Source organism: Ranitomeya variabilis, chromosome 1 (genome assembly GCF_051348905.1).
Source record: "Ranitomeya variabilis isolate aRanVar5 chromosome 1, aRanVar5.hap1, whole genome shotgun sequence".
Classification (NCBI taxonomy): Eukaryota; Metazoa; Chordata; class Amphibia; order Anura; family Dendrobatidae; genus Ranitomeya; species Ranitomeya variabilis.
In genome coordinates, this window is record NC_135232.1 from 657,387,766 (window position 1) to 657,401,111 (window position 13,346).

The 13,346-nt window shown below is 46.8% G+C and overlaps 1 protein-coding gene across 4 annotated transcripts in view; it reads left to right on the forward strand.

The window, feature by feature from the left end:
• The window catches only part of RALGAPA1 (Ral GTPase activating protein catalytic subunit alpha 1), a 236,193-nt gene that overhangs the window by 82,617 nt on the left and 140,230 nt on the right, over positions 1 to 13,346 (forward strand). For all 4 annotated transcript variants that reach the window (XM_077262721.1, XM_077262692.1, XM_077262701.1 and 1 more), the window contains 2 exons: positions 429 to 622; positions 7,969 to 8,067. In XM_077262721.1, coding sequence (XP_077118836.1) covers positions 429 to 622; positions 7,969 to 8,067 — 293 coding nt within the window. The remainder of the gene's footprint in view (positions 1 to 428; positions 623 to 7,968; positions 8,068 to 13,346) is intronic.

A 13,346-nucleotide genomic window follows, 5' to 3' on the forward strand; every position in this document is an offset into this window, starting at 1 on the left:
GGAGGCCGTCATAATATGTATGGGGTTTGTGGGGGCAGCATACAATGTGTGAGGCAACTGAGGGGGTCTTCAGAAGCCATCATATTGTGGAAGATGTACTGTGAAGGCATCATACAGTGGGGTTGGTCAGCGTTTTCAAACTGATCGTGTTCGGGTCACATCACCCAGCCTGACCAGCAGGTCTCCTGACCTGAACTAACAGCCTCCAGTATGCCTATGAACCAGTAAGCGCAGCTCAGGAGACCCGCTGGTTGGGTTGGGTATTGTGATCCGAGCCTGTTTCGATGAGTCTGAGAAACCCTTTTAGGCTATATGACAAGCAATACTATAGTATCGGCATTGTGCTATACACTTTTGCATGTTGTTTTTACAGTATAGTAAGATGTCTATTTTACAACACGTGTTCTGTTTTTTCCTACCTTGTACAGAGCCCTGTGAATTTCCCCTGGAGAGCTGCAGTGTGATGGCAGGCGGGACACTAACCGGCTGGCATGCCGACGTATCAACCGTTATGTGGCGGAGAATGCTAGGCATCCTGGGAGATGTGAATAACATAAGCAATCCTGAGATCCATGCGCAGGTGTTTGATTACTTATGTGAACTGTGGCAGAATCTGGCCAAGGTAATCCATCTGTCACCGTTGTATGAGTGAGCGATGAAAACGAGTGATCATAATTATGAAGTGTTTGAGACTTTGAGACTATGAATATTGGCTGAATCGGTCCATTTCGGGCACACGAAACATTTAATGTGTATAATGTCCTAATGCTATTTCAATGGCACATGTCCAGTAAGAATGGTTGGTCATGTAAGATTTTAGCAGTCCCGATCTTTTTGTTTTCGGCAGAGATAAGCAGCCGCCATAGGTTTATACAATGGTTTGCAAAACCATTGTAGGGATGGTGTTCTTGGAGTGACCAAAAAGTTAAATTTGGCTCTCATCTGACTGCAGCACCTCCCTCCATACTTTTGGGGAGTCTCCCACTTGTCTTTTGGCAAGCTCAAAATAAGCCTTACAATTTCTGCCCACTCTTCAATAAAGGCCACCTCTATGGAGTGTACGGCTTATTGTGGTCGTATGAATAGATAATCCAGTGTCTTCTTGGGAACTCTGCATCTCCTTCAGGGTTACCTTTAGTTTCTGTGCTTTCTAATTAATGCCCTTTTTGCCAGAGACTTTTGGTGGGCAGCCCTCTCTTAACAGGTTTGTTGTGGTACCAGGTTTGTTTCCATTTAATGATATTGAATTTGATGGTAGATCGGGGTCATCAGAGATTGGAATATTTTTTTTATAACCCAGTCCTGACTTTTGCTTCTCAACAACTTTGTCCCCGACTTGTTTGGAGATCTCTTTGGGCTTCATGGTGTTTGGTTAGTGGTGCCTCTTGTTAATGGTGTTGCAGCCTCTGTGACCTTTCAGGAAAAGTAAAGTGTATATACTGATCGACCTGTAACACTTAGATTGCACCCAGGTCAGTCCTGTCACTAAGCATAGGACTTATGAAGGGAATTACTTACACCAGAAATTTTTAGGGACTTCATAGCAAAAGGGGTGAATACATATGCACATCCCAATTTTTAGTTATTTGATCCCATAAATGTAATGTCTATATTTTTCTCTCTTCAGGTCACCAACTTAGACTATTTATTGAAACACACACAACACAGGTTGTATTGTTACAAAATAAGGTAAAAAGCCAAGGGTGTGAATACTTTTGCAAGTCCCTGTACCGATTTTCATTTTTAGATCATTTATTTGTCAAGCTGGTAATTTAGAATTGCGAGTCAAACAATAAGTAGATGACTATAAAGTCTTTTTCTCTTTTGTTTCATTGGGAGACACAGGCAACCATGCTGCCACTAGGAGACTGACACTATGCTAAGAAAGTTAGATCCTCTCCAGCAGTATACACCCCATCAACTGGCAGGAAGCTAATCAGTTTTAGCTTAGTGTCAGTATGAGGCAGACATGGGTGGTGACCCAGGCCCATTTCTACATTAGGTTTTGTAATTAGTCACTCTGATCTTCCACCTTGAGACAAACATCACAGTGTGGAGTTGTCACTACTGTATCCTCTCTGATCTACGAGGCAGGACCCTAACCCCCGAACACATCAAGAGTTTTTGGAGCTTCCCGGCAGGCAGTCCTTGCCAGCGCCCGCTTGTACTAACAAATCCAGATGGAACAGGGAGGGAAGACTGATCTGTTACCTGCCAGCCGCCCAAAATCCTGCACCGAGGACATTTGGTGTCTGTCTTCCATAATCAGAATGCGAAGAAAGATTCATGATCTGCAGGACAGGTATTTAACACAGGCAATAAATGGGGACTCCAAATAAAAGAAAAAGAAGAAAAGGACTGAAGAAATTATTAATAGGCCCTAGTTTTCCCCTGATCATAATCTGGGCGACCCCCGGGAAAAGCTCTCATATATTTAGCTTTTTATTTCCAGCTGCGGCCTCAGCGCTTCCCTTGTGTTCTCCTGTTGCCTCTTTTAAAAATCTAGCTCCCAGCTTTGGCCTAGGCCTTTTCCCCGAGCCACGCCTCTGGCAGTCCTGCTTGTGAAGCGCGTTCCTGCTCTTTTGTACTATATCGCCCTCAGCCCATCAGGGTGCCTTGCATTCTGGCACAGATTCCCTGCGCACACTTTGCGATGCCGCCTCTTCTTCTGCCCGACGCCATCTTTCAGGCGCCGGCTCATACTCATCGCCACAGCTCACGCAATCTTTTCAGCCTCACCTGGTTACACTGTATGACCGCCGCCTTCAGCTTCCACAGGACTTCCGAATCCAGGTTCAGCTCTTCCACTGGGGGGGCAGCTCTTTATCCCCAGCTTAGCTCCCTCTGGCGCATTTCTCTTTCTATGCCTAACCCTAGGGAGTCTGGCTGCCATCCTCCTATTGTCCTACATTTTGAATGTTTCTCCTGTCTGAAAAGATTTCCTTCTGGTCAGACCTCATCTCTTTGCCCAGACTGCAGCCCACCCACCATGCCATCTCCCCAGGAGACCCCCACCACACACAACAAAAGTCCTCTCCAACTCTCGCCTAACCAAAGTATCCCAGACCTTGGTCTCAGTCAGAGAATGGCTACCCAATCCTGCCTCCACCATGGAGGACCTGTCAACTTCCCTGGGTGTTCTGGACCCTCCGGTCTCCCAAACTCAACAGTATAGATCACCCAGGAATTCCAAATAGCGTGCCCTAGCTCATCGTCTAGTCCCCCACCACCCTGAACGTCCTCCAGGATTCCATCTCTCTCTTCACTTTTTCCGAATCTCTGGCGGCTCAGAAGTCAGATCCCCATTCTGAGTCATATTCTCATCTAGACTCCAAACAGATCTCCAAACTACGGGAAATGGTGGATAGTCTGATTCTAGCTGTTAATCAGACCATTGACATAAAGGACGCAGAGACCTCTCCCTCTGAGCAGACCTTATCCTTCAGATAGATGACGCGCCTTCCCTGGGTTTTCGCCAGCCGCAAATAATTCAACAGAGTCTTTACCAGGGAATGGAAGCATCCAGAAAAGTGCTTTCAGAGAAGAAAATGCATTGAGGTCTTGTATCAGTTTGCATCCAACCTGCTTTAGAAAAAAAAATTGGGAAGTCTCCTTCAGTTAATTCCCCCATCTCCGTGCTGTCCCCTAACACAACATCCTCCCCCTTTTTGATAGAGCCGTGTTACAGACACACCAAAGCTCTTGACAAATCCGCCTTCGAGGCCACAGGTTCGGACATCTACTTGTCCTTTGCCAGAATGTGGGTATCCAAGTCGTTTTTTGGCCGTATCGTTCTGTTCCAGGATGAGCAGCTCTCAGTAGTCGACAATGCTTGGGTCCAAGATGTTGTCTCCTACAGCTACAAAATAGAATTTTCCACTCTCCCTCACTCTTGTTTTTTTGAGGCCAGTCTTCCAAAGATTCCTTCCCTCATTCCTGGATTTTTAAAGGCAGGCGTCATCATCCCTGTTCCAACACAGGAATGCTTTTCAGGTTTTTATTCAAACCTGTTTGTGGTCCAAAAGAAGGATGGCTTCGTTCACCCTATACTGGACCTCAAATTATTGAACAGACATGACTGCCTTCGTCACTTCAGAATGGAGTCCCTTTGGTCAGTAATAGCCTTCATGGAGCTCGAGGAATTCATATGCTTGGTGGACATTCAAGATGCCTGTCTGCACATAACCATTTTCCCTCTTCACCAGAGGTTCCTCCACTTCGCAGTCGCGGAATACCACTTTCAGTTTACAGCACTGCCATTTGGCCTAGCCACAGCACCCAGGGTTTTCACAAAGGTAATGGCGACGGTGATAACCATTCTTCAGAGATGAGGCATTCTCGTTATCCCTTATTTAGATGACATTCTCATCAAGAAACCATACCCCTCAGCATGTCAAAAGAGTCTGCAGTTTACTCTGGACACCCTCTCTTGTCTGGGCTGGATCATAAACTACTCAAAGTCGTCTCTGATCACGATCCAACGTATTATTTTTCTGGGAATGCTGTTCTACCACGCACTGGCAAGGATTTTCCTGCCTGAAAAAGTGTTTGACTCTAATACACAAGACTCGTGCTCTCAAAGGTTCCTCACCTTGCTTCCTCCGTTTCTGCATGAGCGTACTCAGCAAAATGGTAGCTTCAATGAGAGTTGTTCCATTCACTCAGTTTAACTCATGCCCACTACAGCTCTTCTATCAAGATAGGGAAAATCAACTCACTTCCTGGATCGGCTTGTCACGCTCCCCTCTCGGATCAAGAAGTCCCTGGAATGGTGGATATGTTCTCCCTTTGTTCGTCGGAGAACATAGTTTCTGCCAATGTGTTGGAATGTGTTGGTGACGGACACCAGTCTACTAAGTTGGGGAACAGTTTTTCAAGACCGAATAGTCCAGGGCCGATGGAACTCTCAGGAATTGTCCCTCCCCATCAACATTCTGGAACTCAGAGCAATCAACCTTGCTCTGCTCCACTGGCAGAACCTTCTGTCCTGATGTCTGATACTGGTCCAATCTGATAATGCCATGGCGGTGGCATACATCAACCACCAAGGAGGAACTTGAAGTCGAGCAGTGATGTCAGAAGTGGTTCGGATTCTGTCATGGGCCCATCTTAGCTGTTCACATCCTGGAAGTGGACAACTGGGCCGTCGACTTTCTCACACGAGAAGCCCTCGCCACCAGCGAATGGCTCCTGAATCCGTCGGTTTTCCACAAGATTTGTCTGCGATGGGGAACCCCCAACCTCGATCTGATGGTGTCCAGATTGAACCACAGGTTCCTTAGTTTGTTTCCAGATCCCACAATCCTCTAGCGATCTGCTTCGACGCGCTGGCAATTCCCTGGTACCAATTGTCCTTCCAATACCTGTTTTCCTTCTCTAACTCTGATCCCCAGGGTGGTGAAGAAGATCAAGGCAGAGGGTGTGCTTGTCATACTCGCCGCTCTGGACTGGCCCAGAAGATCCTGGTACTCAGAAGTAATCAACCTTTTTGTGGACACTCCGTGGCAACTTCTGGACCTTCCAGATCTTTTCTCGTAGGGCCCTCTTTTCCACCAGAATTTTCAGTTGCTCAATTTAAGGCTACGTTCACATTTGCGGTCAGCGCCGCAGCGTCGGGCGCCGCAGCGGCGCCGCATGCGTCATGCGCCCCTATATTTAACATGGGGGAGCATGGACATGCGGTGCACTTGCGTTCTGCGCCGCATGCGTCACTGCGGCGCCCGCGTCCGGGCGCAGAGGACGCAGCAAGTTGCATTTTTGCTGCGTCCAAAATCAATGAAAAAAAGGACGCATGCGGCGCAAAACGCAGCGTTGTGCATGCGTTTTGCTGCGTTTTTGTTTGCGTTGTGCGTTGCGGCGCCGACGCTGGGGCGCACAACGCAAATGTGAACGTAGCCTAACAGTGTGGCTGTTGAGATTGCGGTACCGAAATCTGATGGTTTCTCTGATCAGGTTATTCAGTACATCATCAGAGCAAGGATGCCTCCTTCCTCTTGCATTTACCACTGTACATGGAAGTCTTTTTTCCGTTAGTAGTGCGAAGCCAACTGGTCCACTGGCTTTTGCTCTGCCATTCATTTTGTAATTTTTGCAGTCGGGCCTTGAGTCTGGCCTGTCCCCCAGTTCTCTTAAGAGACAGGTGTCTGCACTTTCCATTTTTTTTCAAGAGAATGTCTTGTCTCGCCCACAGATAGGATATTTCTTCAGGAAGCCCCTGGTAGAACCTTGGGACCTCAGTTTAATGCTGGACGTCCTTCTGGAGTCCCCATTTGAACCACTATGAGAAATCTCTTTCCTTCATCTCCTGGAAGCCATCACCTCAATGAGACAAGTCTCGGAACTCGCGTCTCTTTCTTGCCTTTCACCTTACCTGTTGTTCCACCAGGACAAGGTGATCTGGTGTCCAATCCCATCTTTTCTTTCTAAGGTGGTTTCCTCATTTCACCTCATTGAGGACATCATATTTCCTTCTTTTTGTCCATCTCCCTCTCATCCTCGGGAGTCACTAAACTACCTGGACCTCGTGAGAGCTCTTCGTCTCTACTTTTCCAGAACGACATACTTCAGACGAGCGTACTCTCTGTTCATAATTCACAAAGGTTCTCGAAGAGGCCTCCCTGATACCATTGCTCGTTGGATCTGTTCTGCCATTCTGGAAGCCTTTCAGCTAAGGGGCAGAGCGCGTCCACTCAGGGTCATGTCTCACTCCACTCGCACAGTGGGGGCATCATTGGCCTGGCGTCGCTGTCACAACTCTGTTGTCAGGTGACCTGGGACCTGCGGCTTCTTCCCTGTCCCTAACGGTAGGGGTTGCCCTAGCTCACCCTGTTCCCCAGGTTACTTCTGAAGATGAAGATGCCGGGGCCACGTACCTTGCCTTATCTCCTGAATCCGCCCTCCGTCTGTACCCTTCCCCCATTTAAGGAAGCGCGGAGTAGCAGGGAAGCGTAGTACACCAACCAGAACAAGTTAACACGAACAGGGGAAGCGAAAAATACGAGGCATACAACTAAACATAGGAATGCATCGGGGAGTGGAGGATGGGGTAAAACCAAAGTAGGAGAAAGAAGGGAATTATCACACTCACAAATCCAAGCAACAGTCACAGATAAATCTAAATCCACCAAACGCCTACTCTTACAACCACCAACTACTGTCCTCCCAGCCATGCATCATAAGCTTGCTCTCTGATGATGTGTGTCATGCAGGACCCTGATTATATAGGGGATAGGAGTGGCTAACCGTGCTCAGCTGAGAGTGTAAGCTCCCTGAGCACTCAACATGGCAGATTAACCCCTGTACTTCCAAAAGCAATTTACACTGTTTAAAAAGAAGGTGAAGTGCTTCTACGCAGGAGTAGGAGCAATCGGGCGCTGCTGTCTTCTGGTCTTCTCTGTCATGGTATTCTCGTGATAGCTGCTTTGCAAACTTACTATATGGTCTTCCATTCATCCCTTCCTGAAGTTCTACAGGGTTCACACCTTCGCCACGTTGGATGCGAACCTCGATAGAAAGGTCTTGCAGACCACAGTGGCCTAAACACAGACTTGAGGGCATTGTACTTTAGCGCACCTTGGGTCTGCTTTTTAACGTCCCATGGTTTTCTGTGTCCGCCAAAGAGAAATGACGATTTTGAGTACTCACCGTCAAATCTTTCTCGGAGCCTTCATTGGGGAACACAGCACACGCCCTTGTGTACGGTTATGTTGGTTTCTGACTTTGTATTCATGTTGCTTCTCCTACTGCTTTCTCAGTAACTGATTAGCTTCATGCCGATTGGTGAGTATATATTGCTGGGGAGGAGCTAACTTTTTTGCATAGCATCAGCCTTCTAGTGGTAGCAGCATACACCCATGGTTTCCTGTGTCCTTCAATGAAGACTTTGAGAAAGAGATTTTATGGCGAGTACCCAAAATCTTTAATTTTACTTGATTATGTAATAACTTGGACATTCATTTTCTTTTCCAGATTCGAGACAATTTGGGAATTTCTTTGGATAATATGTCATCTCCTCTCCCACCTGTACTTATCCCACCCTTGAGGATCCTCACCCCATGGCTTTTTAAGGTATTAACTATAATGCAGAACACATACATTTCTGGAATAACTAGTGTTGATGAATTAAGCCAGTTCATGCTGAGATTTAGGCTCTTCTTTGGCTGGGTCTTTCTTTTTTCTTGATTAACCCCTTCCCGACATGTGACGGTATAGTACGTCACATGTCGGGACCCCCGCTTTGATGTGCGCTCCGGCGGTGAGCGCACATCAAAGCCGGGACATGTCAGCTGTTTTGAACAGCTGACATGTGCCCGCAATAGGCGCGAGCAGAATCGCGATCTGCGCGCGCCTATTAACTAGTTAAATGCCGCTGTCAAACGCAGACAACGGCATTTAACTACCGCATCCGGCCGTGCGGCCGGATATGAGCGCATCGCCGACCCCCGTCACATGATCGGGGGTCGGCGATGCTCCTCCATTGTAACCATAGAGGTCCTTGAGACCTCTATGGTTACTGATTGCCGGTGGCTGTGAGCGCCCCCCTGTGGTCGGCGCTCACAGCACACCTACAAATCTGCTGTGTAGCAGCGATCTTATGATCACTGCTGCATAGCAGAGCCGATCGGGCTGTGCCTGCTTCTAGCCTCCCATGGAGGCTATAGAAGCATGGCAAAAGTAAAAAAAAAAAGTTTTTAAAAATGTGAAAAAAATAAAAAAAATATAAAAGTTTAAATCACCCCCCTTTCGCCCCAATCAAAATAAATCAATAAAAAAAAAACCCAACCTACACATATTTGGTATCGCCGCGTTCAGAATCGCCCGATCTATCAATAAAAAAAAAAGCATTAACCTGATCGCTAAATGGCGTAATGAGAAAAAAATTCGAAACGCCAGATTTACGTTTTTTTGGTCGCCATGACATTGCATTAAAATGCAATAACGGGCGATCAAAAGAACGTATCTACACCAAAATGCTATCATTAAAAACGCCAGCTTGGCACGCAAAAAATAAGCCCTCACCTGACGCCAGATCACAAAAAATGGAGACGCTACGAGTATCGGAAAATGGCGCAATTTTGTTTTGTTTTGTTTTTTGCAAAGTTTGGAATTTTTTTTCACCACTTAGGTGAAAAATAACCTAGTCATGTTAGGTGTCTATGAACTCGTAGTGACCTGGAGAATCATAATGGCAGGTCAGTTTTAGCATTTAGTGAACCTAGCAAAATAGGCAAGCAAAAAACAAGTGTGGGATTGCACTTTTTTTGCAATTTCACTGCACTTGGAATTTTTTTCCCGTTTTCTAGTACACGACATGCTAAAACCAATGATGTCGTTCAAAAGTACAACTCGTCCCGCAAAAAATAAGCCCTCACATGGCCAAATTGACGGAAAAATAAAAAAGTTATGGCTCTGGGAAGGAGGGGAGCGAAAAACGAAAACGGAAAAACGGAAAAAGCTCCGGGGGTGAAGGGGTTAAAGGAAATGTTCACTACTTAGACAATATTTTAGATCCACAAATGAAATACCAGTAGTATAATGCCGTATACCCATATACAAGGCCACTCGCTATACTATAAATAATCACGGAGAAAATCGAGTCTACATAGCTAATAAAAATTAAATCAAAATTTATTTATACAGAGAAAATATAACGCCAATACATAACAAATTGATCAAACAAATACAATGGTACAATACATGGGTTTTTGAAATCAATAGGTGATTAAATCCACAGGTGTGAAAAACTGAGGCCGAAGAAAGGTCAGGACATATACATATGTGGGGTGTAGCTGCTAAGTATATATAATATGTCACCGTGGACTGCAGTGTATCATATCCATATAAGTAACTGTGCTCAAACCGACCGCCATAACGAGTGGTACAACGATTACCACTGCTGCCCCCCAACATCAATGTGAAAACATATTTAAGTAAAACAATAGTTACCCATAATGGTGATTCGTCCTGCCTTAACCTCGGCCACATATCCGATGCGCGTTTTGCGTTCAAAATACCGCTTCCTCAGGGGGCGTATATGGATATGATACCCTGCAGTCCACGGTGAAATAATATATATACTTAGCAGCTGCACCCCACATATGCATATGTCCTGACCTTTCTTCAGCCTCAGTTTTTCACACCTGTGGATTTAATCACCTATTGATTTCAAAAACCCATGTATTGTACCGTTGTATTTGTTTGATCAATTTGTTATGTATTGGCGTTATATTTTCTCTGTATAAATACATTTTTATTTAATTTTATTGGCTATGTAGACTCAATTTTCTCCGTGATTATTTAGACAATATTTTAAATGCAACAGTGCCTCCCTGTAAAAACACCATTTCCCGTTCGTCTTTTTGACAGACTCAGTAACCGTGGGATAGTCTGCTGACACTATTAATGCAACTAATTGAAAATTGGCTCTCCCCACCAGACTATATACCTCGCCTGCTAGCACCAGGCTCCTCAGTTTTTCATGTCAGTTGGCGGCAACTGAATTCTGAGTTTCAGACCTATTTTAGGCCTTTAGAAACCAGGTTAGGCGTAAAATGTTTTTCTTTTTCAGATGGATTGCTTTTAGGGTAACAGGGTGTAATTTTGCCCTCTGTTTCACCCAAGTAGCGGTGGAGAGTACAGGCTGTATTGTTCAGTCGGTATCCTCTCACGCCTGTACTGCTAGACCATGTCCCTTGACGCAGTCGGCAATCAGGTAGCTGGATGGTGGTCTTTTAGCCTTGTGGTCTGATACCTGCCCGCCCACCCTAGCGAGCTTGCTTGCATGAAGCAGAAGATGGAGTCTAGAATCCCAACTTAAAGACAGATTAGTTAAATAGGTCCCTTACTGCAGCCTGCGTTGCACTGGCATCCCAGTGATCGTTGTCCAGCTTGGTAGCATCTCCTTTTGTGGCTTCTTGAGTCCTGACTGGTACTCTGTTACCCCCGTTTTAGCCCTGCGCACCTCCCAGTTGTTTGTTCGATGCCCTTCCCCTCCTCCTTTCCCTCAGATATTCAGGTGTTTGCCCTTGGGTCGGGGTATGTATGAGTGGGGAGGTGCGCCTTTCCGTACCGTTAAGGGTATGTGTGTATTGAGACAGAAATAGAGCACCAGTGTGGTAGTGTGTGTTTGTCACATTAAGTGTTCAATTTCGTAGAATGTGTATGTGAAAATCATGTGCAGTATGGGCAATATCAGGCTCTGGTGTAGTCCTGCGCTGTTGGCACTCTGCTACTATGTGCAATCAGTTTATTAAGTGTTCTCCCACCACTAGCCAATTAGTGTATAGGACGGACCCCGACGGCTGGTTAATGTGTGTTGCCAGTAGGCGTTCATCTGCCGGCCAATCAATGTGGTCAGTGTGCACATCCCTAGCCAATCAGAGCAGCTGGTGGGTCTCTCCCGCTGACCAATCAATGGGTTCATCATGCGCCCACCCTTTGTTTAGTCAGGTCACGTAGTTGAGCCATATGCAGCGGGGCCCCACCCCTTCCTTTTCCTGTGATGGGGCAGCTCCATTTTCCCTGGGTATTTAACCAGGATGGTTCTTCCTCCATCTCACTTCGGCTTGCTCCATGCACCTGCATGGAGCCCTTGGTCACAATCCTGTCGGGGCCTCAGTGTTCTCAAACCTTAGCGACCCTCGGACTGGGTAGGCTTTTTGTTATTGAGGGACTTGATGCTTGCAGAGTCCCAGCGGCTCCCTTCTATCACTAGTTGTTTTTCTTGGTAGTCACTATGGCTTCACTGGCCCTCATATGGTCATAGTCCAAGGAAGAGCGCGCACTCTCTGCTGTCCAGCCTGCCCCATTATGCTTGCATCTCGTGTACGGCCGGGTTTCCTGAGGATCATGCCATAGCATATCGCACTGCTGCTATCTCCCTCCTCCTCTGCTGATTGCTGCTCAGGGGACCCAGGGCTGTGGAGTTGGTGTCTTGGAGTCAGTGTCCATTTTGGTGTAGTTGGTATAAAATGGCCCGACTCCTAAAATATATAATACATTGGGTTCAATAGTTCAGTGCAGGATGTGCTGTAAATGTTTTCATAATAATTTGGGAAAATTATGAAATGTTCTATAAATGTCTGTTCTGTTCCTGAACTAAGGATCTCGGCTTTATATACATGCTCAGTAGTGAGGCAGTGCTGTGGAGTCATAGATGAGATGAATCTGTGCTGCACTTTATGTACATGCTCAGTAGTGACCAGTGCTGTGGAGTCATAGATGAGATGAATCTGTGCTGCACTTTATGTACATGTGTAGAGACCGCAGGTAAAGAAGGATGCAGGGACAAATAGGAGCCAGAAAGCAAATAGCGTTTTTAACTTTCTTTTTAACTTCCAACCAAAAAGATAACAAACGTTTTCCACGCAGGGAACTTATATACAAGAACACAATCTCGCAGTAAATCCCAATTATTATATGGCCGCCCTGAACTACACCCGTAGAACGCGGCAGCGCCTCACTAGTGACTCCCTACTAAGATAACGTCAACAACGGTCACTTATCAGTGCTGGTTCAGCGATGTAGTCCTGACGGGGAGGCTCCGACAACGCCGTAGTCCTGATGGCGGAGGAAGGAGGTGTCTTCTGGCGACGGGCCCAGGCGTAGAGTCGAGTCCAGAATGTCTTTTGCGGTGCTGCGTTCCCTCCTGCAGGCGGACGTTGATCCGAGGTAACAGCCTCCCAGTCCAGAGAAGAGTCTTTTTGAGGAGGATTAGGAGAATAATCAGTATCAGTCACAGCTGAGACGAAACCATGCGAGTCTGTAGCACTCTCTGGCAAGGTGTTCTCAGGGAGCGCGGTAATACTGTCCCTGAGCTGGTCAGCACTACCCCTCTGCCTGGGGGGTCGCTGACGACGAATGCGTCTCTTTTTGGGGGCTCCAGTAATTGCCCGCAGTGTCTGTTGCACGTTTTCCCCCTGCTTCCTGCAAGTCTCACTGCGGCCTGCACACTCACAGCAACTGCGCTGCAGTTTCCTCTCCTCAGAGATTTCCCGCGCTTCTCTGCCCCTGCTTTCGCGCGTTTTGCTTTTTATCCTCTCCTCTCCCTGCGTCACTCTGCCTCCTGTCACATGAGCCTGGCTTCCCATGCACCCCTCAAATCCGTCCCCCGGAACCCCGACTCCCGGCAACAATGGTTCCACCCGTCTGCACAGCTCACCAGGTCCCTGTCCCCTACACATGCTCAGTAGTGACCAGTGCTGTGGAGTCATAGATGAGATGAATCTGTGCTGCACTTTATGTACATGCTCAGTAGTGACCAGTGCTGTGGAGTCGTAGATGAGATGAATCTGTGCTGCACTTTATGTACATGCTCAGTAGTGACCAGTGCTGTGGAGTCGTAGATG